At 31.6% G+C, this 27,721-nt stretch overlaps 1 protein-coding gene and 1 long non-coding RNA gene across 8 annotated transcripts in view; one reads left to right on the top strand and one right to left on the bottom strand.

Annotated features, from left to right (window-relative positions):
* Nucleotides 1–27,721, bottom strand: part of LOC144849952 (uncharacterized) — a 158,146-nt gene that overhangs the window by 11,286 nt on the left and 119,139 nt on the right. For 5 of the 7 annotated variants that reach the window (XR_013614020.1, XR_013614025.1, XR_013614026.1 and 2 more), the window contains one exon: nt 9,280–9,356. This is a non-coding gene — a long non-coding RNA (uncharacterized LOC144849952). Of the gene's footprint in view, nt 1–6,647; nt 6,682–7,001; nt 8,815–9,279; nt 9,357–27,721 lie in introns of those variants that run through there. The other 2 variants (XR_013614023.1, XR_013614021.1) reach the window with 2 other exon arrangements.
* Nucleotides 42–20,274, top strand: LOC144849942 (uncharacterized). The gene is made up of 2 exons (XM_078707077.1): nt 42–194; nt 16,836–20,274. The coding sequence occupies exons 1-2, from the start codon at nt 155–157 to the stop codon at nt 20,132–20,134; spliced, it is 3,339 nt and encodes a 1,112-aa protein (XP_078563203.1). The 5' UTR covers nt 42–154; the 3' UTR covers nt 20,135–20,274.

Here is a 27,721-nt window from a genome sequence, read left to right as displayed (position 1 = left end):
GCGACTGTGCGAAAAGACTACATTTAGAATTACGGCCGCGGTGTGTGCTGTTTATTAAAGTGTGGGACAAACAGAATGAAAACATCTTCTCAGAGAGATGGTTCGGAAATATTTCGTTTCCGTGGTGAAGTGAGAGGCTGACCATAAATAAACAATGCCTCGAAGAAAGCAACAAACGCCGAAGCGACTAAAGAGTAAGTATTGCTTGTTCTTATTCTAAAATACTATCTTTTGTGATGCATTTACGTAAGGTTATTTTGTAGTTGGGCGAGGCGCGGCACTTCGTTTCAATTCTCTGTGTGTGTGCATCAAACGTTATTGACGCGTGATGAAGTGACATATTTCATTCTCATTGAGCTTGCTGATTGACAGTTCTCGGTCGACACCCTCCAGCGAATCGAATTCAAAAGCTTCACAATAAATCTCCCAACAAAGACAGATACAAGATGTAGAGATCGGTTAAAACATTAGGATTTTCAAGATCCATCTAAAAAGATCTAACTGAAAAAGTTGTTAGGGTTTGTTTTTTACCAACTCAAAAATACAAGAGGTGATCAGTGATGCACTGCAGAATGGCACAGTCGAAGTTTGCCGCTTATTGCCCGCGGCAGAAAAAACTGAGGCACTTCAAAGGCTTACCGCCCAGCTGCATAATGGAAACATAAATATGCTGATCTGTAGGATATTGGAGTATGGTGTACTTATTAATGACATGCCTGAGATCACATGCTAAAATCAACATATCAAATGTGGGAAGCCAAACTAAAGATAACTGTTTCAAATTGTGTACAAAAATATTTCAATTTATTATTTTAAATGATTATTTACAGGGATGTAAAGAGAGGTTAAAAAAAGATGAAGCAAAGATGTTTTTATTATCTTTTCTGTTATTACTATTAGGCTAGTATATGAATGCTGGTGGAAATTGACCCTTATTTAAAAAACTATAACATGTAATTGTATTATTGCACATACTGCAAAAATTAAATAGTAAAGAATCTTTAATATTTGATTTAAAAATTGCAATATTAAAATTCCTTATTTATTATTTTCTTCAAATTAAAATGCCAATCAAATTTTATAATTCTGATTGACAGACAAATAGTGGTAAAATCAGTTTTGGAGAAATCCATGTAAGTGAATCATAAAAGACTAGGAATTAAAGGGAATTCCCTCGTCACCTGACCTTCCTGCTCTCAGGACGTCGTCGTCGTACTAATTACAGTCTCCAAAATCAAAGTGAAAATATCCTTTATTGTGCACAATATGGAAGATTTACCATGTACCTATGCCATCTTGTATTCACTGTAAAATATGCCAAAAATCACAAATTAAAAATCTCAGGCAAATTGACATTTTTCGGTTAATGTTTCTTTCAATTTTGGATATTTTTTTTTATTGTTGCGTTCGTTCCAAAAAAGATTGTTTATTGCTTGAATTGGTTATTAATAGTAATTTTGTGATCATATTTTAATGTGTCAACGCAATAATTATTTGCAAATTATCTCTTTTAAAAACTATATTTGGCATAAAGATTGTTACTATTCCTTTTAAACTTTTTCTGTACACCAGGACATTTAGTAGTCAATGTGCACTACTGTTAAAACCTGCGATTTCACTTTTTTTTTTTTCACTTAAAGATTGTATAATTATTTTAAGTCTGTTTTTTACACTGCCAGTACAATGATCTTAACTTCTAGACAGACAATGTAAAGACAGACATATTGTAACGTTATAATGACGACTAACTAACTGTAAATGGTTATGTGTGGACATTTTTAATTTAAAGTACAACATGCACACAGTTGTATCATTAAACTAAAGTTATTTATTTTTTTCTACAATAATGTTTAAGGTACAGTAAACCTTAGCTTCAAGGCAGCTCTAGAAATTTTATAATAACATATTTATAAAATAATAATTATTTATAACCTTTTAATTAAGCAGAATTTTTACTCTTTTGACCCTACAGTAAAAATACTTTTTTAACAGTATTTTAAATATTATACAGTATATTTATATATTTTTTGGGAAATTGGAACTTTAAAGTTTACCAAAATCTACTAAAGATACTGTAATATTTATTAATAATTTCATTTCATTTTTTTTTATTCAGTTACTTTAAAAACTGTATTATAATAGAGTATTGATTACTTTTTATTGTAAATTTGTTTTTTTCTTTTCATTTGTATGTAATCACGCATTATTCATTTACTTTTATCTACGCATAGCTGTCAGAGAAGCGACATGACGTAACCCCTAGCCCAGGATGGTCTACATTCTTCACGAGCACGTCAGTCAATAAACCTCGCTAGAAGCTCAGCAATAATGTTGAAAATATGTCACCAATAAAAGACATGAATAACAATGACAATGATACATTTAGAGAAAAAAATGCTCCTCACTCAATTGTTGAATTGATCACTCGATACATCAACTTGGATTTATTGTCACTCTTCTGTTGTTTATCAGGTTTTCGATAAACACATACCTGAGGCAACACCATTCACTGTAAATAGTTAGTAATAAAAAAAACTTGATATTTATCTATTTATCTGTCAACGTTCTTTGGACATCTTGTCGAATGTTTAGCTCATCAGGTGTTTAAAACAATTCCAAAATGGCAGCCATGTCTCTGAAGAGTAGACCATCATGCAGTAAACTTTAATGTTGGTTCGATGGGTTTTGGATGTTTTTTTAGAAGTTTTTTCTCTCTATTGCTTAGTTCTACTATCAATGTCTAACTGTACAGTGGTACTTTTATGACAGATCATTAATTGTCAGCCAGACACTATACTGTACTGGTATGAATAAAGTAGGTATTGTGCCAAAATACATCAAACAATACTATTAACTGTCTAGAAATAGTACAAATCAAATCATAGTAAAAATACAGTACTTGCTATTTAAATAAACATTATAAAAAATAGGTTATTTTTCTTCTAATGGTTAGTTAGTACAGTAGATCACAGAATCAAATGTTCAATAGTTTTGCTTTTACATATGAATGGAATTTCTCTACAGTACAGTACTGTCTGCTGGTTAGGAATATAAAGGAGTTTTTCCTAGGCATCCCTATTAAAAAATATTAGTAGTAAAGCAAAATATAAAACTATTAAAGTTATTAATTTTATTTAGTGTGTTTTTAACCAATGCAGCAAACTTTCTGTATTGCCTATAACAAAAACAACACTTTTATTTTAAAAAATTATTAATTATTCTGGTGACTGGCATACAAATATTTGTTAAGAACTTGAAAACTTGGAACAATTTAAGTTTTATACTGCGTTTATATTTTTATTACATTAAACTAATGTTGACATTAGTAAAATTGATTTTTTTTTAAAGGGAAAAATATACTATAGAAACAAGAGAAATATAATTTAATAACATTCAATGTGTCAAATTTGGTAGTAAATCACCTGAATAAAGATGGCAATGATCTATAATCCATCAATATACCGCACACAGTAATATGATTACAGGACTGCTTGCTTGTGATTGAAAGGCTAATGTCGTAGTCTTGACGAGAATGTGTGTCGTTTATCGATAGGGTAGTTTTAAGTTCTTCAAAGCTGTGATCATGTATCAAACCCATGATAGATATATTACCAATGTAACCCAAGTTGCGCGAGTCATTCACTTAATTTCTTCGCACTTAACTCGCGTTTATTCAATCGTGGTTTAGTTCGTGTCACAACCTATATCTGCACTCTTGAGGGCAGAATATCTTTTAAGTACATTTTACGAATTGGTTTGACATAAATTGGATGAATCAAATTTAATAATAATTGGCAATGATATGAAATTATTTGTACATAATGCAGAAACGTAAAAGAGAAAAAGATATACAGTATTGAATTATTTTTTTTTAAAATAAATTATATTTTTGTTTTATTTTTTTATACATTTTTGTTATTTATTGAAAAAAAAATGTATCAAATATTTATTAGAAAAAAACATTGAACATTATTAGGCCTAAAAAATTATTAAATTATTAGTATCATACAGTAGTATTGTGTATGAGGACCCAAAGAAGATAAATACAGTTTTACTACAATTTGTAAAGTAGTGGTTGAAAAAAGTGTAAACATTTTTTTAAATACTTTTATTTTTTATGTTTTGATAGAACACAAAAAAACTTTAATTATTATTATAAAATCAAATATTAGCACTTGCCTCATCATATTGTGATATCTGATAGAGAAATTGAGCACATAAACATTAGATTTATATGTTCAGTAAAAAAAAACTAAATACCTAATTAAAACATTGAATTATGAATTAAAATTTAATACATTGTGGCCTCATCATAGTTTTTCATTCTTTAAAAAGACCATTTCATATTTGAATGTCAACATGATTATATACTGCCATTTGAACGCATTATGTTGCATCACTAGCAAGTTGAACAACTTTACTGCCTTCTATGTCACTTGGCAGATACTATATTTCACTGTACATCAAATACTGACGTTTTTTACAACTTAAGAAATTTACATTGACTATATTTCAATGTTATTAATGTAAATGATACACTGACTATTTTACTACTATGTGTCAGATTACCTGGCCTACATCACAAGTAGCACACCTTTGACCTCACCTCTACCTTTATGTGCGAACACCTGCCCATCATGGTCAAATATTTATGTAATCATTAATAATACTAGTACAGTACTAAGGTTTTTATTACTCATCATTTTAAATTATTTGATCTCTACTCCTAATCGTAGTTTGCAATATGTTTTAAATTACGCAACATTTTGCACTTGGAGTGTGATACGGTTGACATGGTACTGTATCATCATAAATAAATGAACTGGTTATAATAGAATTCCATGTCAATCATATGTTTGAACAGAGAATATCATTATAAAGAATGCATGCAATACAAATGTCCTCCAGTAGGAATTAAACAAGTGAAGTAAAGTGATCTTCAGCCTACAGGGTGACCATCTTATCCAACCAAACTGCAGCATGTCTTGATGTCTTGTAGAACATCTCAAAATACCCTAACAGAGAACCTAAATATTACAGACTTTTCATTCAACCGTAATCCTTAACCCTTATGGCAAGGATTTGAGGCTCAATCGCTCCAAGGTTCTGGTGGTAGAACGAGTCTTTTTGGATAAGTAATATAACCGTAGGTCCAGTGTACACACAATGCTTGTGTGCACTATCAAGAACCTAGTACATCTTTCGAGACGAGTAGGGTTTGTCCCGGTGTACTATCTGACCCAGCCACTATCGGTGACAAAAAACGTACAGTAATTGGCAGCACCGACATGAGCTGACCCTTGGGGGAGAAGAATGTTGTTGAAAAGGCGAAACAAGTCCACAGCGTTATTGTTGAAGATATGGCGCTATATAAATCTTCACGATTATTAACCGTTTTGTTTAGTTCAAATTTTTTTATCTAGGTATTGCATACAGTACTACTGTAATTCAAGAACCGAAGAAGGTATTTCCTTAAAACCGATTTTGGTATTTCGTAATTTTTACTAAAAAACCCTATCACAGAATCATTATTCTCAGGTCATTCACAAAACAAAGGTTAATTAATTCATTCAAAAATGAAGTTTAAAAAACACTGGCTGGTGTTGACGAAAAAATTAATTTGACAATACTGTAGACTTAATTAGGGAATACTGCCAATGTATCCATTTGGATAGAGTCAACATTGCCAGAATTTAATCAGTAGATTGTGAAATCTTCAAAAATTGTAAATATTTTTCAAATTATTTGCTTTGCATACCATATGGTTACCATTGATGAATGGCCATGTACAAACATGGATTTATAATCAATCAATATTGTAATTATAACATATGGCAATATAATGTTAATCATATTACTACCAATGATTGGATTATTATTGGTATCTATTTAAATTTGTGCAGATAGAGTCCGAGTACTAGTACTAGTCGTCTAAACCTGTCGTATAAATATACAACCAATCAGAGCACATCGTTCATGAGACTCGTGTAAATCGAACATTAAATAACACAATCAAAATGAAAATTGTATTCATTCTTGTGTAGTGGAAACTATTAACAAGATAGCGCAATTGTTTTTTTTCCCCACTGCCTTGTGGAAAAAAGGCTTAAGGGCCCCAATTTTCATAATGCTTCATAGAGTACAGACTTAATACAGTATTTCTGTATTGTATGTTTCCCACTTTTTTTCTGAATCTGTGTTTAATATTGGTTTTTATAATACTGTAGCTCTAAACTTATTTATTAGAAACACCCAGGAAGTCGTTGAGCACACCCCATCCCTTTTTACAGTAAATTACAAAGATTTTATACAAAATACTTCACCTGATTTCCTTATAGAGTTCTGCGGTGCTGACGTCACGACGGTAGGTGGCGCTGCGTGGACAGTAGGTGGCGCTGCATGGTTGCTAGCCAACCAAAAAATGCGTTCAACCTGCCTGAGTGACTTCAAGGTCACCAATGGTTTGGAATAGGCTTATTGAAGAAGTCATTTTAAAACTTAATAATTTTCAATAAAAGCAAACTAAAATTTCAAAAGATCACTAAATATTTGTTTTTAATAATCTATTTATTCTTCAACTACAGTTTAAGTTAAAAAAAAATCAACATATTAGCGTTGAACGCATTTTTTGGTTGGCTAGCAACCACGCAGCACCATCTATTGTTGTCACGTCACAGAACTCTATATACAGACAGAAATACAGAAATATAATATTTAATGTAAGCAATAATTTGGCGTGTTGTTGGCATCAACTCTTTATTTTAGATACAGCTAGGCTGTGGATGCCTTGGAAATAGAAGAAATACGGAAAATATCATCTGTCTTTAAAGTGTTTAAAAGTGTTTGTTTTCCCTTCTCCAGATGTTGCAACCCAACAATTTTGGGAGGTTTACATTTTTAACAAATTTGACGCGTTTTAATGCCTATTAAAATACCTCGTGCAATTGGTATTTTAATGTTTACCGCGTTCTAGCAACTAATCAGATGTAATTATGTATAAATACAGAAATAATCTAAAAAACAAAATTCAGACAGTAAACATGGATTTGAAAAATATTTTTATTTAAAACCAAAATTTTGGGAGATTTTGTTAATATTTAGGAGATTCAGTAAGCTCCCAGGGAAATCAATGAAGATTGTAACGTTTGCTCCTCCCAATTTTTATTAAAAGCATACTGTACAGCAGTTCCTAGAATAATTGTATTTGTACCAGACATAATTATTTACTTTGTTACTAAAACCAAACAAAATTAATATTGACTGGCAGTATGTCCTCAGCTGCAAGTTTCTCGTTAGACAGCCTTCAGTAGTTTTAAACGATATTATATTCCATGATGGATACCAATCTGTCTTCAAAACGTTATTAAAGAAAAGGGATTTTTCCCCAATAAAAGCCTTTGATGTTTTAATGTGAGATCCGATTCTTGGAATTTTTAGATCAAGAAATGCTGATTGATTCTTATCAAATAAGATTTGATGAAACGCATAACTATAATTTCTTTTTACATAAAATAAGACCATATACATGGCTGCAGTTGCGTGCTCAAGTTAGTGTTTACCGACCGACAGACATAGTGAGCTGTAGAGTCGCGTTGCACGTGACTAAAAACTTTTTAGTCGCGTTTCACGTTTTTACTTTTTATGGTCTGAATTATCAAAGTTTGTATTCATGTTCTTGCTTGTTCCTTTAATGTTCATATCCTTTAAATACCATTATTGTTTCTCATAAACACCTGTATTTTAAGTACTACTGTATTGACATAGTACTTGGATGAATAGATACGGTCTTGGATGCCTAGTTACCGTAACTGCTCAGAAATAGTGACTCGGATGCAGTGTACAGTATGATACCATAATGGCTTGGGTACAGTGATGCACTGGTGTGGATGCAGTGTACAGTACACAGTGTGTACTGCACCATACTGATTCGGAACCCTGATTCCGTCAGATGCGGTCTGGATGACGTACAGTATAGCATGGATATATCATAATGACTATTGTTCTGCAATCAATATGGAGCTTGCGATTTGCAATGACCAGCGACTGAACTACGTCATGTTTTCATTGTGCGCATGCAAAGATATTGGAACGCGTGTCTTTGCTCCCCACCTCAACACAGGTTTGATGGTTTTATGTACAGGTACGTCCATGTGATGACCAACATCAATTGACTTGTTATGTTAATATGCAGTTCAGATGAACTTGCCGTGTGTTGTCTGGTCAATTGATGTGTCGTCGGTCATCACATGGACTTAGAAACATGTGTTGAGGTGGCGACCGAGAACACGCGTTCCAGTATCTCTGCATATATGTGCACAATGAATTAACATGACATAGTTTGGTCGTCGGTCTTCGCAAATTTAAAGCTCCCTATTGATTGTAGAGATTTAGCAAATGTTGACTTCTTCCTTTTACTTTCATCAGCAGTTGTATTCTCTCCCTTCCTATTGTATGACCATGATATTGTCTCACTGTACTGGCATATGTAAGTACAGTATGTATACTTTAGTAATGGTGACAACTGTTAAAATCCGTACAGTACAGTAGGTGTCCAAAGACTTGCTTCAGTTTACTTCAGAACATCTGAACATGCAAGTCCAGTTGACCATTGGTACACATTTTTATGTACATTTTTATATAAAACCACGATCTACATACAGTTTTAATATGACCAGTTCTATTATTGTAGATTATGCCATGGCATACAGCATTGTCTATATTCTTAATTCTTGATGTGATCGCATATTTTATTGTCCCTTGATACCTCTACCTGTCTCTTTAATTATATTTCTATTTTGTTGGGATTTTTTATGTCTGTTGAGAGATATGGAATTAATGATCATTGTTGAAGACCTTACAATTATTGCTGCATGAGACGGAGTCATTAATAACGTCTGTTTTTGGAATATTCTTCAACTTGTCTAATTTGTGTTCATCAATGTAAGGATATCGGAGGGATTACTGAAGCGTGGGTGCAACATTATATTCTGACAACTCCGGACAATTGAGCAATTTTTCCTCGTTATTATTTATCAAGTTTGTAAAAAAATATTTATTTTTGTATAGTCATTATCTGATAAAGACAGTTCCAACAAATCCACAGAACACTGAATATTACAGTAATTTTAACATAGCAGAATTGGATCTTGTGACAACAGGGAGAAGAACCTTTACTCATGGTGCACCAACAGCTTAAAGTTCGATCTTAAGGACACAGCAATACAATGTACCATCATCAACCAATTCACACAAATATGTTTGGACAAAAGTGCTACATACCTCCTTTAGTAGAATTGGATTCAGTCACATGCTTTTCACAAATACAAATGTTAGTCCATCACAAAGTAAACTTTCTTCTGGAAAGAGAAAAAAAAATAGTTTGTACAGTAATGTTAGAACAAGTCATGTTATTATAAATTGAGAAACAAAAAATTTATAGAATACAGAGGGAAGAAGAGGATTTTAGTTTAATGACAATTTAAAAACATTTTGGCACTTATGTGCTTTTTGTAGTTAACTGTATTTGACAATAAGATCATTATTGATTTTCAGTCACTCATACTTAATAAAACATTTATAAAGAAAAACATACTTCAAATCTTATCATACGACTAAACTTTTTTTTTATCTAAAACTGACAATGACAATAAAATTCAGAATTTTTTTCTTGTCAAGTATCCTATAATATCATCAAGTTCTCCTTCCCATAGCGTGATTTTTCGTTTTGCATTTCCGTGATGCCGATCGAATATGTACTCATCAAAAACATTGTGGTAATAAAAGTTAGCAGATATGACTAAATTTAGCAAAACTAAAGTCAGCTTATATTTAACTGTATTGTCAGCTGTCTTTGTGAATTTTACAGGTTGGTTTCGCACTTCGTTATAGCCACATCAGACGCACATTAGGCTGAGGCAGTTCAATCAGTCAAACCGTAGGCCTAAGATGTATGTTCTGGCGTTGTTACTCAAAAAGCCATTTGTTTAGTGTTCAGTTCTTATGTAATAAATCAAATAGTTATAAATTGATTGAAAGTGAAATTAAACCGTTTGCAGAGGTGTTGCTACATTATCTATTGACTATCTAAAGCATTTTGTACGTACAGTACTCAATGATTCAAGAAAATGTAATAAATAACGTAATGTACAGTACGTACTTCTTGTATACCCTTAGTAAAATAAAGTACCCTGTTTTGTTTTTATATTTTCCTTTTTATGGATGCTATAAAATAAAAGAATAAATACTTTATCAATAATACATTATTTGTATTATATTAATGTTAGCACAACAACAATGATATAAAGAAGAAAAAAAAGAAACATAAATATTTTGGGTCTAGCTCTTTGAGCGTATATGTCTATCTAAGCCAGAGCCTCTGGAATAGATAGACCTAGGCTGAGCCTTCCTTCACACGTACCAAAATTGTCGCTACTACTATTATTCTTTAGGTCTCCTTTATTTAAAATCTTCAATTCAATAATAAATCAAGCCTAGTATTAACTATTTGAAACATTATATTAATTATAAAATAGACATTATTTCCAATGAATTGTAATAACAATTTTAAAGAGTGTGTATTGAATATGATTGTATACATTGCAATATTAAATATACATTATTTAATATTAAAACAGTGATCTATGCAAAGTAAAGACAAAATAGATACATCAAATCAAATTTATTGATTGTACAAATAAAGTTTACACTTAAGTTACAGTGGCCATATGTTATAAATGCATGAGTAGATACAATTGCTATTTAGTCATGTGACACGTATCCATCTCCCGAGCTGTAAACCAACACTCCAGCTTGTCACAAAGAATCTACTCGCTTTGATTTCTCTCATTGTACATCTTGTAACGTGACATATCTTGGTCATGGCTTCTGTTTTTTTTTTGGGAGATAGTCAGAATATTTTGATCGACCACCTCCTCTAAGAATTAAGGCTGACAAGGATCATAGACCTTGACATGCATACACAATTTGCTTGATATAATATATTGTAACATAACATCATTATTCATCATTCCATTGGTTCTGCTAAATTGAACACTCAAAATACTGCCTCTCGATTGGTTTCTTGTATGAATACATTTAATAAAAATCTCATAAAATATTCCCACTTCATTGGCTCTGTTTACCAGGGTTAAAGGTCGTTTAGTTTGAATAAAGTACTATATCCCAAGTTTCACCTGGGTAGGCACTTTATAATGAGCAGTCATTTCCAATTGTGTACTCTTTAAATTTATTTATAGTGTTTGGAATTTTAAAATCAATTTCTGTTTAACTTGTAATAAGTTCCTGTTTTAAAGGGTGTATTTAAATTATGACTTCATTATCATTCGTGCAACTAATCTGTGAAACATTTTGAACAGGTGGTTTTATGAATACAATTCTATATCTTCACAATATTAGTGTTTTTGTGCAAAGTATAATAATTATTATAGATTGGAAAAAATAAAAAAGCAACAACTGTGACATTTTTGTATCTCTATTATTACTACTGGTGTATACATTACTATTAACTAATTACAAATTGTGAAAAAAAAATAAAAATTAAAAATTTTCAGGCAAAGACAATAATATTAATAAGTTAATTTATTTACAATGTATTGTTCCCCTAAGTTGAGTAGGTCATCTTGTAGTTTTCATAAGACATTTACTTTTGGTTAAAGAAACACCGAACACAAAAAATAATGATTTCACAAAGACAAAATAAAAGCTACCTGTATTAAACCAGAATAATGTTTCTTTCAGAAGGCTTTTAGTTGAATATTGCATTTTTCTTTAAATTATGTTTTTTTTTTTAGTTTAACTTGTCTTGTCTATTATTTATAAATGGGGATTTCATTTAAGTGATCTGCAGTGTAGGCCAATCACCCTATGTGCTTAATTCAATGTTAAAAATAAAATAATCACAATTAATTTTCTTTTTATTAAGATATGAATTTTGATGATGCTTTAAAGTTTGGACAAAACTTGAATAAAGCTCTGTCTACACTATCAAACTAGTTTAAAAAAAAAGTGTCACATTTTTTTTGTCACATAAAGTTTGATAGTGGAAACAGAGCTTAAGATTAATATTACATAGCAACATCTAAATCTTGCTGTCGAAACAAAGAATTCCTTGCACAATTATAGCAAACAACCAATTTATTAACAACCCAAATAGAAAACCAAATTATTCTTATTATCCAGTGTGAAGGTCTTTTAGTATTTTCCATTCAAAAAAGTAATAATAATAATAATAGATTTATTTATCAAATTGTTTGAATATTGAATTGAAGATTTATCTTATTATTGCTTCATATAAATTATATTATTTAGGAGCATGCATGCATTTATTAGCCTGCATTGATACAACAGGACTCATGATTGGTTTTCAACTGGGCGATAACAATAACATCGGTATTAATATTCATTCATGAGAGAACAAATTGCTTTTGATAAATTAGTATTGATGCCAGGTCAAAGTGCTGTCTATAGGTTAATGTGATATTGCTAGCTAATAATAATACAATCTTCAAGAACGCTTCAAGGCAAATAGGCCAGCAGTTGGTTAGCTCTCAGGAGGTGATGGCTACTGTTTCCATTTTCGTAATTCCATTGGGTTGTACTGTAGTTGTTCTTCTAGGCTCTACAGTATTACAGTCCCCACTTGGCAGTGATTTAGTTCACTTTTTGTGTTCCATGTCTCACGCTTGTGCTGTTTATGCCAATGTATTTGATTGTTTTTATTCCTTGTATTAAGATGAATAATTTAATGAAATTACTGCAGAGTACATACAGTACTGTACATCTACCATATGAAATAAGAGCTATTGCATTGATCAGTTCATTTTGCAAAGATATCACACTTTCACAATACAGAGGGAAATAAATGGAGACACAAATAAACAAATACTGTAATGAGTACATGGTTTGAACTGTACATCATGGAAGTTGGTAAAGTTTAAATATCTTGAGCTATAGCACTAATCTACTTTTACTAAATTATTATTCCGATACTTCACCAGTGTTCCTCCATACAAACCTTTATATAAAACAATGGACGGTAATCATCAACTATCATGCACACATTATACTCTGCAGTGAATGAAGACCATTAGAAACCATAAACCAAGCTTGGTTATGGACACAAGGAAAGCCTACCATACTGTAAGTAACTTGACCAATCACAACATGATGGGTCATCTGACCGTTGCTTGTGGATTGGTCAACTCACTTGCGTTGCACCTACATTGTTGCATTGCCGTGTCCAATTGGTATTAAACCAAGCCTTGCTAGCAGTAACATTACAAGTAAAGAATCCCTTGATACTGCTCAGTTAAATATTCCTATACATTATACTGGATGGATAACCATTTTGTTACTTTTATTAATTGAAACCTTTGTATTGTATGTAAATAAAACTTAGTAATTATTATCATGGCAATCAATATCTAAGAATTTACATAAGGTGAGTTTATGCATGTGTTTTATTATATGGCCAATACATGATTGTAAATAGAGCATTTATTAGTTGTGTTTTATTTACTCACCTGCCAGCATTTATTGACAGGTACCCTTTGACATTGATTGACATGTTGATCCCCTTACTGCCAGCATATTATTAGATTGATAGATTTATTATTACTTTACAAGTGGTGTTATGTTGTGTCAAGCCCTTTGTTTAAAACAGTATGGCACTTGCACCATAATAGTTCATCTGTTTAGTTCTTAAATTTAGCTGTACAAAGATGTTCAACAATATTTTAAATACAGTAAGGTTTAAAATGCTGTTATTGTAAGTAACGGACCATTTTTCGTTCACATGAACAACATTCGAAAACAAAATTCTGAAAACTTAAAAGCCTAACTAACAACAAAATTGTGTAAACTATAGAATCATTTTTAAAACATAATCAGGAAAAAATTTCATTTTAGAGAAAGATAATTTTAGAAATGTGTAGCAAAGGTTGTTTTGGTTTTTTTTTTGCGAAATTATTCCCTGATATTTTTTACTGTATTATTATTAAAGAACAAAAATAAAATGTCAAGAAATGATTGAAGGAATACTAGTTGCAATTTGAATCAGTGTGATGAGGTGGTTAACAATAACATTATGCTTGCCTTCTAATCCCAAGGTCCAGGGTTCAATCCTGACCTACAGTAGTACATTGTTGGTAACTCACTCACTAAATATCCACCCACTTTTATTTATATAAGCATGATCGTTTATCCATCCTGTAATTGCCAAGTGTTTGAAATAAATAAATTATTATTGTAATAAATAATATTAAATAAATAATCATGACTGAGAAGTTGATGAATCATTTGACAAGATGCGATTGAGAATACAATCTTGATAAGAAACTACTGTTAACTATAGCAAAAATAAATTACTTTAAATTACATTGTTAATAGTCATACTACTATAGTATTAGCCCAGTTTAAAGATTTATTGATTAAAAAAATCAGATTTTGAATAGGTTATTTTGTAGTTTTAATAAAGTTAATCACTTCCGCAGAAAAGAAGAAAAAAATGTTTTCACTAAGACATAACAAACGGTTAAATCAACCAAAAAACCCACTGGCTGCCAGCAAATTTGACTCGATCATTTTTGCTTTAAAGTTTTTTTTAGTTCGTTTTAAATACAGTATTAACAATTATTGAGCAATTTTAATTACATTTAAGTTGTACAGTACATAAATAATATAATTAAAAGTTATTCTTTTTATAAATATAAATATTTATAATTACTGTATTCAAGAAAGTTGGTCATACTCAGAGTACTTTATCATATTTATTTATTTATTTATTTCATTTCCCAACCAACAGTGAACTCATGGTTCACCACTTACAGGCGGGAACATATTGAAGATTAACAGTCATTTTATCAATTGTCAATATCTTTGTTATTGGTAAAATAGCATAATACAATAATTCTTTACCGAATCAAGACAATGTTTAAATGACTTAATTGTCACCGACAGATAACAGGCCGATACTTCATCATGCGATACAAACACTTAACAATAAGTTGTTTTTTAGTCGTAAGAAGTGTTTAATCCTTGACCTGTGTAATCTTAATATTCACAAATTATGTAATCGCGTTGTGTCGATGCGTTTGTATTACATGGTGATTTTTGTGTTAAGTACGTACATTTCCTTATGGTACACTATGTGCGTTATCACATTTCGTAATAATTATGGTTGATTATTTATAAATGAACTGCTTAGAATTCAGTTTTTGATATTGTTCTCTATTATTATACCCTAAATAAAAGGTAGAAACAATGGAAAACAACAATATGTACAGTTATTAAGTTTGGTTTCCACTAGAATGCAACAACTTAAGGCGCAACATAAGTGAGATGACCAATCACGACTCAATGGATCATTCGAAATATCGCATGTGACTGTTTAACTCACTTACATTGCACTTGCATTGCGTCCTAGTGGGAATCAAGCTTTAGAGGAAGTTACTGTTCTTAAATACCATCATCACCATATAAATCGGGAGCAAGCAAAACTTTGGAGAAACACCCAGCTCCTAATCTATTTGTTTTATACTTTCCAGGATAGCGTGTTTAAAAAAAACCGACCACAATCAAATCATCTTTAAATCAGATACAGTTAGTACTGGACAAACAAGAAAGCAAGTGGCCAATTTACCCTTTAAAACCTATGGGAATGTACAGCAGGAGATATCGTCTCTTTTGTTGACATACCTTAAAACCTAATATGTAATATAGATAATTATGTGTTAAGTTTACATTAAAAATAGAATTATAGATATCTGGATAATAAATATTAGTAATTTTATTGTATATTTTATTAAAATAATCTAAATCCTGAACAATTCATTTATAAATAATATTATAACAAAGTAATTTAAGTTATTATATAATTTCTTTCATCACTGTCAGTATCACCACCATAAATCTAAATCCAAAAAGAAATTTTCGCCTTAAAAATCAGATTAGAAGATTATAACTACCATCTTGTTTGTTCTTCACTCAACGTAGCAACATTTTACATAATCTTTCATCATTGTCTTCGTCAACATGATACATCAATAGAAAACTCCATAACCATCATCACACTGCCATTATATGATACTATAATTGATAATTCACAATTCAAATTTTTGAAATGTGAATAAATTATACAGCATATTCATCATGTCATTCAGTGTTGTGTATGATTGATATAAATTGATTGAACTGTTTGTCTCTTAAAACTTTTACTGCAAATTGAATTATTCAACCACAGGTTTCAATCTTTATACAGTACAATGTATTCATAAACTTCACGTAATTGCTAATAAATGATCGCTATCATTTTACTAAAGGTTATAGTTCAATTCTACAGTCAAACCGATTTTCTTTTGGTTGTGTAATTGTAAAGAATGCAATTACACCATTATGACAATTCAGAAATGTAATAGATTGACTTTGGTTGCAAAGGATCTCAATACATTTTAGCTTCTTTATTCGTTTAATTATATTGAGTAATAAACAAAAATTGTGCCTAAAAAATGTTATGTTGCTCAAGTCACAATGACCTACAATTTTATCATATCAAGATCAGCTTTTTTTCTTTTTAATTTCTTTTTAAATATTTTTTTTTTGTAAAATTTATTATCAAAACTATATGTAATTATTCATGTTGATTTTGCCCAACCCTGTCTTTTTATATCTTTTCTATGTTGGGCTTAGTCAACATAACACTTTTTTAAAGGTTTATAAAATATAGAAAGGCATTCCAGCCAATGCAGTGAAAACGTATTTTGACTAGTCACTATATTGTGGTAAGATTTGAATACTGATTTCTGTTTATTTTGTTTCAGCTGGAAAAGAGTCAGATGAAGATCAGGATGACGATCATATGTCAAGTGATGAGGAAAAGCTGGAGACCGATTCTACTCGTGCTTCAACACCACAAACACCGCCCTCTGTCGACTCACCATTACGCAGCTTATCGCTAATGGTTGGTGAAACATCATCTTCTAACTTCAAAAAAGAACTCATAAAAGAGAAAGGTTCTTATAACCAAGATATACCATTGGATTTTACTGTTAAGTCGCGGAGAGATGATAAGGAGACGTCTGGCAAAGGAGGTAAAACTCCGAACCAGGAACAAGAGGTTGCCCTTGACCTCAGTCTTAAGAGAACTCATAGTGAATGCGGATATTCCGATAAAATACAATCAGAGCAAAATGTTATGTTCAGAAGTCGAAGTCCGCCAAACCAGAATCCTCACAGTAGGAGTCCTGTTGAACTTATACAACAATTGCAAAGGAACCACGACAATAGCTTAAAACCGAAAGAAAAACCTACTCCAACCAACGAAAATTCTAAAGACTTGTTAAAAAAGACAGTTCAGCATAATTTAATACCTAAAGAAGCTCTTGTGAACGTTTCCAAAATGCCCACTGATTATAATGTTCTTCCACCCCAAGTAAACTTTTACCGCACAGCTTCTGATCAGGGAAATTTTGTTTTATGTACCGATTGTTACCAGGCTTTTCCAAATATAGGAATGTTATCAATTCATCTTATCGCTACAGGGCACAAGAGCATGAAATCTGTGAACACTCAGTTGTTGCGAGAGCGTGGTTATAATGTTATGATGGCTCCGAAAGGGAATTTATTCAGTACTTGTTCTTTACGCAGACGACCCAAACCGCCTGGTGGGTTTCGCACGCGTGATATATGTACTTACCGTTGTTCTGTTTGTGGTCGTTCGTTTTCTGACTTTTTCGAATACACTGTTCATCTTAGTAAAACAAAACATGATAAAAAACAGCATTTATCGAATAAAGGATTTGACGCGAGACCGAAACTTGAAACTGGTGCTTTTCAGGAGGAAATACCCGTTGCGCAGGTTATGAAGTGTATCGTTTGTCGTGAATCGTTTTCAAACCTTGAGGACTTAACCATGCACATGCTACGAACGCAACATTACAACAAAGTTCCTGGTCACAAAAGTGGATACTCACACAGAAGCGATGATGTTTCAATGACAACTGGGAGAGAAATCGATGATGATGACGATGATTTAATGGACACAGGTGATAGTCCACCAGGCTTAGTGATACCTGATAAAGTATGTGTGATATCGCGTGAATCACCAAATTTCCAAGAATTAAGTACTCTATCACATATTCCCGATAGCAATGAAATAATGGCAAGCCAACCATTGAAAGCACAAAAACTATCACGCACGTCCGATTCAAATTTAAACAGGCCACAACGGTCACCGTCAGACTCGGATGTGGAAGATCGTTATCAACCTGATGAACACTATTTCAGTGACAGATACCTAATGGATAGTTTGAGTTGGAGAAAAGGTCGACCATTGCGTTGCACTCGTTGTTCGCACACCTTCTCGAACATTCAAAGGTTATCTGCACACATAAAGCAAACAGGACACTATCATATTTCTGGTGATCAGAAACATTTGTGGAAAACGATGATGCAGCGACCGACGAGTAATGGGACGTTTACGCATTTAAAACTAATGAGCACTCAACAACAGGTGGCCAATAAGCATGCTATGAATACCACTAGTCAACCTGGACACGATGATACAAAGTACAACGGGGAAAAGCAGAAATATCATGATAAAGAAGAATCAAATGAGGAAAGACACCAGGATGACAACAAACATGATAAACCAGATTCATCAGTAAAAAGCCCCAACCATTTTCAGGAAATGACAAAACAGTCGAAAAACTCATCTCTTCCAGATTACATGCCCAAGGAGAACTCCATACAACAGCTTTATTCTTTTGTGCATAACGAAGTACCACCACCATTGAGTTCACAAGCTCAGGTTCATGCACCCGTTAAAAAATATGTTGATCCTGATGATTTTGTTGTAATACTACCAACAGGGTCAAAGGTTAAAAACGATAAAATGTCGGAGAATCCCCTAGGGAATCTAGCATGTATGGTGCAGACAGCGAAGCAAATGAACTTTGAAAAAAGCGCATTTTCAAATAATGTTGATCGGTGGGTGTCTAGAGCTACGGATGACGTTGAAGATGAGATACGGTCAATTCCAAGTACGTTAACCGGATTACCAAAATGGTACTCTGCTCAACGATTACATTTTCGGCAAATGAATCGCAGTAATTCTCAAGAGACGATGTCTGATAAAACAGACATCGAGAGTAGCCACTCCGAGGAGAAAGATACACCTAGTATAAAAACTGAATCAACGGATATTGACCTTGATTTGAGCAATAAAGTAATTGATGGAAGTATATACACAGCTAATACCCTGATTGAGAAACTTGTCAATGAGTCAGACGACACTGATGCAGAAAGAGCCGATGAAATTGAGCAGGATAAAAATATTAGGCATAGTATCCACCCACCAAATGATTCAAACTGCCGTGACAGCCCTGTCACTGTCATTTCACGACGACCAACCAGTTCACTTGGAAATGTTCGCATAAAAAATGAATTCAGTAATCATGAATATGAACACATTGGCGACTCAATCAACAAAAAATGTGTCAAATCTGAACCGGTAAGGATATGGCCTGAACCTGGGTCAGGGGTTATTGTACGAAGAGTGACTGAGATTCAGAAAATTTCTGAGCCAATGGAAATTGACCATGTAGATCATGCAAAGCAGACTTCTCCAGATTCTCATTCGCACAAACTGTCATCTTCTGTCGTAGAGGAAATGCGATCAACAGAAAGTCCATTAGATAAACTTGCCACATCAGTGAACGAAATTCCAATCACAGCAGAAGCGAATGGAAACTGTGATTTAAGGACCACTCCACCAAACGTTCAATCAAAAATTAGCATAAAAGAGGAACCGGTTGCTAAAACTTTACAGAAAAAAAAACATGAAAACACGGTTCAGTACATTCGGCCTCAGGACGGTAATGACCCATTTTGTATGTCCGATCCACTTAGCGAGATCGACAAGCTTGTTTCCAATACAACTGGTGTATCTGGCGGGAAATCTTTAATGCCTGTGAAAATGAGCAAATTCCTCAAGGGCATCAAACCCAACATAGCAGCTTTAAGGCCCAATCAGCAATATTTTAGAGAGATGTATACGCCTACTAATATATCAAGTGATCCTTTAAAAGAAATGGATAGAATGGTCAACGCAACAACATGAGACATGTGTATTGCTACTCAGTGAATTATGATCTATGAATATTTATTATTTAAACCATATGGCATAATTAATTTAGCCTATTGTACCGTACTATTGATAGCTTTTGAAATAATGAATATTCATGAGGTTGTTATTCAATGAATAAGATTAATCTGACAACTCAACTGTGATTCCTATTGTGTTTACAACAACATTTGTAAATACAAATGTAATTATTTCTATATTTAAAATAACTAAACGTTAAAAAAAAATATTTTATTGACAGTTATGTAAAATATATCTTTTTAACAGTGTTATTTCAAGACTGATAATAATTATCAACATTTTATTTTCAAGTTTATTTTATAATTTTACAAATCACTTTTATGTCATGTATAGTTTTGGGGGATCTGTTTCTTTAAAAGACATTTATTTATATGTATGTATTTCAAAACTATGGAAAATGTTGTGTGCTATAAGTAAATTTAAATCCAGGCGGGTTAGTGCTATGCACAATATAGTTTTGTAGTTTGGTCAACGTTTCAATTTAGAATTGTATTGTAGAACAATGAATGTTTTGTGCGACTATTGTATTCTCTAGAATAGAAGATGGTTATTTTTCACATCAGAAAAAGTTGTATTTTTATTTGATAATGTACACATTTCTATTTATGGTCTCGTATATATATACTATCGGCTCACAGAACTGTATTTTTATTGCCATATATTTGTTCGTAATCCTGACAATACATTGTATTGAATATCGTGTTAAACATATTTTTGAAGATTAACATACTTAACCTTTGAATCGAAAAAGAAATACCATACTTATATTATTTATCAAAACATGTGGGAACCAAGTTTGACTGGATGATATAAACACACAATTTTTTCTATTATTTATGATTAAAAATAACCAAAATGCTGCATTATTTAAAAATTATTTTATTATTAAAATTAACTTGAGTTACATATTAGTTTCTTTAAGCAGCTGAAATAAATGTAACCGATGAAATACCTTTCATTTGTTTTGAATGAAGTATACTTGAATTATTAAATTCAATTACACTTTGAATATACAGTAATGGCCTAATTACAAATGACTTAATTTTAAAACTTGACATTGAATTAAAACCAATTGTATAAAAACCTTATTTTTATATCTGGTGTTGTTTAATATACACTGGGGGATAGGAAGTTCATTTTAACTCTATCATTAAGAAATCACTTTACAGTGGTACAGTTGCTTCCTTTTGTTTTCTCCTAATTTAAGCCTAATATTTCCTGTTCTTTATAGCTACTTGATGAACATGTTTTTGAGGTTGCCCCAGGGGATTGTAAGAGCCATAGCTTGTCAGAAAAAAATACTTAAAATAAAGTACTTTAAATAGAAAATCTAACAAAGTTTGAAATTAACTTTAAAAAACAAAACTTTAGTAGATATCACACTTTGCTAGTTTAATTTTTGTCGAAACTATTTAATTTTAAAGAAAATTGTGTCCATTATTTAATAAAAACTTATAAGTTTGGAGAAATTATTATTATTTTTACGTAGAACATTTTTTCTTTTTTTTGTTTAAACAATTTTTATGGGGTTTTTATTTCGCATCTCAATTTTAAAGAAAATGTGTTTCCATTAGTCAACAACAAAAGAAAGCTTAAAATATTTTATTTTGTATATTAAATATTTATAAATCAATGTTATTGCTTAAAAAAAGTGAACAGAAAAAAGGAACCTTCAAGAAATGTTAATTTTTTTTTTTTCAAGGTAATATTCCTTTGACATAGAACTGTATTCCTATTCCACTTTTTAGATTATATTTTGTAATGCAGCTTCTAATTAATGTTATTTCAAATGGCTAATTAATTATTATATTAGGGAGGTTTCGCAACACTACGAATATGATACGAAAACGGATACATCATTTAAATACTTTGTTTTGGTAAGCCAGTAAAATTCTGTTTCGCATGGCAATGAAATATTGAGGGCGCTGTCCAAAATATGACTGCATTTAATTTGAATTTAAATCTGGAAATATTATGTTTCGTATTGAGAAACCCATCTCAGGAAAATAATCAGACAAAAACATTTTTAAAAACATTTATGGTTTGAGGTTTTAACCATTTCAACAATTTATATTACATTCATGTAATTGGTATTTTTATTTTTTATTTCCTAATATTATTGTATTAAAAGTTTTATATTTTGTTTTGCCTTTTTTTGTGGTAAAATAATCATAATATCAACTGCCCGTATATTTTCTGCTATTTTAAAGAAATATAATATTTTAATTGATAAAAAGTTCTTGTGTTACAGATTGAATTAAGTGAACATTTATAGAATTTTTTTTTCATAAAGTGCAATAATAGCATTTTTAATTTCATTGATTTTTCTGTTGATTTATTACTGCAACAAAAACTCTGTATACTTTGATTTATCACTGACCGCTTTTGGTAATTCCAAGCCAAAAAGTTTATCTATAATTGACTACTAGATTAAAATTTATAACTAACATGTGTGCACATCTATTTTATAGATCTTGAACAAAATAATTATTTCATCTTAAGAGAAACACCTTTGAAAGGATTTTTAAAAAGGTTTTTAGAAAGAATTTTTTTTGTTCATATTGTGAGAATTTTGTGAAATTATTGGTATATATTTTTGAATTCTTAATACTGTCTTGCGTTGATTAGTAATGATGGTATGAATCATATAAAGCTTTTTCTACACTATCAAAAATGTGTGATGTGTCCAAATATGGTAGTGATATGACATCATCATGTCCATATATGGGCACATCACATTTTGTTTGATAGTGTAGACAGAGCTTAAGTGCCAATATGATTAGACTCATAACATTCTATTGAAGACTATAGGAATTGTCAATTAAACACACTGCGTTATAAATTATTTTAGAATACAGTAAAACAGCTAAAGGGGACACCTTCAGGACACAATAAAGATTTCTTAATAGAGGTATCCCCTGAAAATGGATTAGTGTTAAGCTTTGTGTACACTATCAAACTTTATGTGACAACAAATGTGATGTGCCCACATATGGACAGGATGATGTGATATCACTACCATATTTGAGTACATCACAAACTAGTTTGACAGTGTATAGACAGAGCTTTAAACATAATATTTCCCCTTGTTTGTTTCTTGTGTCTTCTGAATTTGGTGTGTCCCAAGCAGGGGTTCTACTGTAAAATGTACAACACAGTTCACACATGCGGCATTTAATTAGGCTTTATTTTGTTTATTTATAACTATTCATAAAGCAATGAATAAAGTTAGGCTTATATAATTTGTTATTTTCTATTGTTCTACAAAAAATAAATCGGTTTTAAAAGTTAATCAATCACTAGTTTTTTATAAACAAAGTTATTCTAATTTTGGTGCTCATTTGTAAGGTTTTAATGGTTGATTTTAAATGATACAACAATGATTTGATTATTGTTTTATATCTTACCATGGCATGTATGCAATTGCAAGATTTTTTTTCTATGTTAAACAACACATTCATTTTCTTTAAAGAAATATTTTATTTCTTTTTATCAAAAATTGAAACAACTGTATTTAAATATTGTTAATGTAATCCAGTGAGCTAGAATGTTTTGCCAATGTATTGCCCCATTTGACATGGCCAAATTGGCTCATGCTAGTTTAATAATAGGGCCAAAAATACAGCTCTGTTTTAAATTGATGTACAGATCCTAATGTTTTATATATTGAAGGCTACATACACTCAAGTCTATAGGAGATGAAGCTTTATATGTACTTTGAATTCTCAGTGAAATTCCTCTATTGTTTATGTGTGAAATAAAACTGAAAAATTAAAGCAAATTGTTGTATGAATATATATGTTTAGTTATAGAGTAGATCTTCCATTAAGCTGATTTTCCACTAGTCGAAATGTGTATGTGCAAATGCCTGGGTGTCTAGAAAACTCAGATCTATCTGAGATCTGAGTTTTCTAGACACCCCAAATGCCTGTCTGCAACAAATTTTAGTTTCTTTGCTTTTGCGAAATTGATAGCTTGAATTGTTTTACTTTTTGCGAAGTGAAAAATAACTCAACGAATCAGAGCTCAGAAAATAAGCTATGACACATTTCATAATTGGGGTGTAGTAATATTTTAAGGCTATATTGTCAACTAAATTTCAATAATGCTAGTGAATTTCTTGCACATTACTTGCACTCTATGTATTGTTCCCACCTGCATATACAGCAGCCGTCAATCAGCCCATCACCGCCCACATCCTCAATTCAACAAATCTTAACATAATCATCACAAATTCAAATACAATGCTGACATTCAATTGAATTTTTACTAAAAATAAGTACTTCTTTGATTATTATCTGTGGAGTTCTACAAAATGAAAAATTATTAAAAAAATTCAAACAGCCAGAGGCATTGTCTTTACATGGAAACATCCCATAAACATTCATCTTATTGTTGAGTTTTCCTCCCCGTTGGCTGTATCACTGCTTTAGGAATTAGAATGTTGCGATGCTTCCAGAAGTCTCTTAATCTATTCTACAAATATTGTTGGCATTTGTTTATCTTTTCTGCTGCCCTGCAGTGCGCTTCTTTTTTCTGTCCACTTTCAGTATTCTACTCCATCTGTTGACCAATCTAAGGCTGATGTGATCTGTTTATTACCTAAATGTGACTATTTCTATTATTTGTTGTGTTTTATGCATGCTATGTTCCATGCCACACTAAACATAGTAAATTATTATTAATGACTGAATGATAGATATTATAAATCTAATTAACATAACTCAACTCCTTATCTTTAGGCCTACTAATACAATGAATATAATTTGCTCAGCAAACCAAGTAATAGAGACCTGCCACAGATCATCTGTAATTAGTATGCAATTGTCCCAGATAAATTGTAGGTCTATGTTCAATTGAAAAATTAAATTTCCAAGAATGTGGAATGAAATTGTAATTTCCAATGTTCCTTGTCAGTATAAACAAGTATATTTACCTTGCTCACAGGTGTGCTATGTGTGGCAGCCTACAAGGTGTTGAAAATTGTTAAAATCAAGTCAAGATTGCTACTACTAAATTTCTATAACCAACTTTGCCTCTACTAGTCTGCTGTATTTAGTACTTCTCTTCTATCACTCAACAAAAAACATGATTTTAACTTTTAAAGCTTAATTTTTTCCCTGTCTATCTATGATCACCCAATTTGTTCCTTGATGCGTTCCATCTTGTCGCCTTCGCTCCTCTGACAAATCATTGCTTTCTGTTCCCTGTTTCCTGACTAAGACTTACTGTGGACACTAATTTGTTGCATTCTTTCTTCAGAACGAACTCCCTCCTTTTGTAAAACTTTCACCCACTTTTGACTCATTTAAGATAAATTTAAAAAACACATTTATTTAGCGAATTTCTGTTCAAGATACAATGCACCTTTGATCTTCTTAGATATCGGTATTAGTATTATTATTAAAAAAGGAGATATAGCAAAACTTTCTGAAATCTTTAGTTATAGGCTTAATTCTCACTAGTACTGCTAAGTTACTCTTCTCACGTTCTTCTGTTTTTACCTCCTCTAAAGCTCTGTCTACACTATCAAACTTTATGTGACAAAAAAATGTGATTTGCCCATTTTTTGGGAATATCACTACAACATTTAGGCACATCACACTTTTTTTTGTCTAACTAGTTTGATAGAGACAGTCAGAGCTTAACATTTTCAACCATATGTCCATCACATACAGTACAGCAAAAAAATATACACACAAAGATGAAATAACTATAGTTTTGACCTTGGAGTTGCAAATGAACCTAATAACTTACAAAGTGTTTATTCTAACCAGTATTGAAACTATATTCATTTATTAGGAAAGAGAGTAGAATTATGATATATAACACTTCTGCAATACAGTATTTATATAATTCAAAACATACTCAGTATCCCATGGAGAGATTAAGATGATGAACAAATGAATCAACACACCCAGGATATTAAAAATCCCTCCCTATGGGTTTTAAGGATTTTACTTTATAAATCTTAAGTAATTTTAGCCATTTTTATGTATCTATATTGTCAGAATATTTTGATTTCATACAATTGGATGTTTGTCATTCTTTTAAAATTTATGCAAAGTTAAACATTCCTTAAGCGGACACCATTGGGTCCATTTAGGAGTGACTAAGACCAAAATTTCTCGAAGGGTATATATTAATTAGATATTCAATCCAAAGGAAAAAAAATTAAAAATGTTACTCGATTGCTGAATTTCAATAGAATTACAAATAAAAAAAAGGTAAATCAAACAATAAAGTGAAACAGCCAGAGAGGAGTGGCAAGTGGAAAAGATTATTTTTTCGTTGTGGCTAATTAATTAGACATTATATACATTTTCAGGGTTAGCCACCAGTACGGTTGGTAAGGTTTCAACCACTTTTTCACACAGGTCTTTGACAACCCTGTGGCCTGCACAGAGATTGTTTCCTTCTTGCGACCATGTCACCACTTTATTTCATGTGGCTACGGCACTGATTTTAAAGGTAAGAAACGCAGTGGTGGTATGCGTTTTCACTTTGTCACAGATCTAAACTACTGTATGGGGTTTTCCACTATATATTTTCCACTAGTCATTTTAAACAGTGAAACTGCTGCATAATATTTAATAAAACAACATTTTGTGCTACATTTATTGAAAATTGTAACATCTATTGCTTCAGTTGTAACATTATATAATGGGATGTTATAAGTAAAGCAATTATGAAAGCAAAAGACATAGATAAATGAGTAGATATAGAATGGGAATGCATCTACAAAATGATATATCACAAAACATTACAGGCAATCTGGCCTGAGTGAGAAGGATGGATATTGGTGTATTAGCCAAGCTTATAAACTGTTGAAAGTGGCACTGTTAAACTAGGGATATGGGCCTAGTATCACTATGAAGTAACATACATCATATTGCCAAATAATATAAAATGGAGATTGTGCCTTGTGAATTAATATTCTACAAGATGATCAAGGCATATCAATTCATCTTTATTGAGCATGCATACTACAACTGGTGCTGCTCCATCGTACCACACCAAGTCTGTTACATCCAATGGGTATGAATCATATAATGTACCATGAAAGCCCTAGTGGTCTAATGGTAGGATGCCAGCATATCAAGCTGAAATTTTGGGTTCGATTCTCATTTAGGGGAGCATTTCCTCACTCTCACACATTTTCTCATCTTTATACAATTTATAAATTAATTAATAGTTTCCCGGATTTTTGTCAATTGTAAACATACTGTGTAATTAACACTACACAAGCCCATACCAAGATCTATAAAATCTTAATTTAAGATTCAAGATAAAAGTTCTATGAAACAGATGATAATTAACTATGTAAATATCAAGTAAGGTCTGTTTTTTGCTACTGGGAATCATATGTTTTTTGTTTTTTTTTATATATTTAGGCAAGGATAATTCAATCCTGTTCACAAGACAAACATATACACAAGATGTAAACTACTGTAAACAGTTTGTTATTAGAAAAAATCCTGACATGACAAGATATGAACTCAGGAACCTTGGATTGGTATAAAGATATTTGCCCATCTCTGA

Source organism: Antedon bifida, chromosome 8 (assembly GCF_963402885.1).
Source record: "Antedon bifida chromosome 8, ecAntBifi1.1, whole genome shotgun sequence".
NCBI lineage: Eukaryota > Metazoa > Echinodermata > Crinoidea > Comatulida > Antedonidae > Antedon > Antedon bifida.
Note: the sequence above shows the minus strand (reverse complement) of the source record. Positions and strands in the feature narration are given on the sequence as shown.

Excerpts from the sequence above, each read along its gene's own strand:
- LOC144849942 (XM_078707077.1), top strand. The coding sequence starts at position 155 with ATGCCTCGAAGAAAGCAACAAACGCCGAAGCGACTAAAGA. Across the intron at positions 195-16,835 it reads AACGCCGAAGCGACTAAAGA|CTGGAAAAGAGTCAGATGAA; the intron begins GTAAGTATTGCT and ends ATTTTGTTTCAG.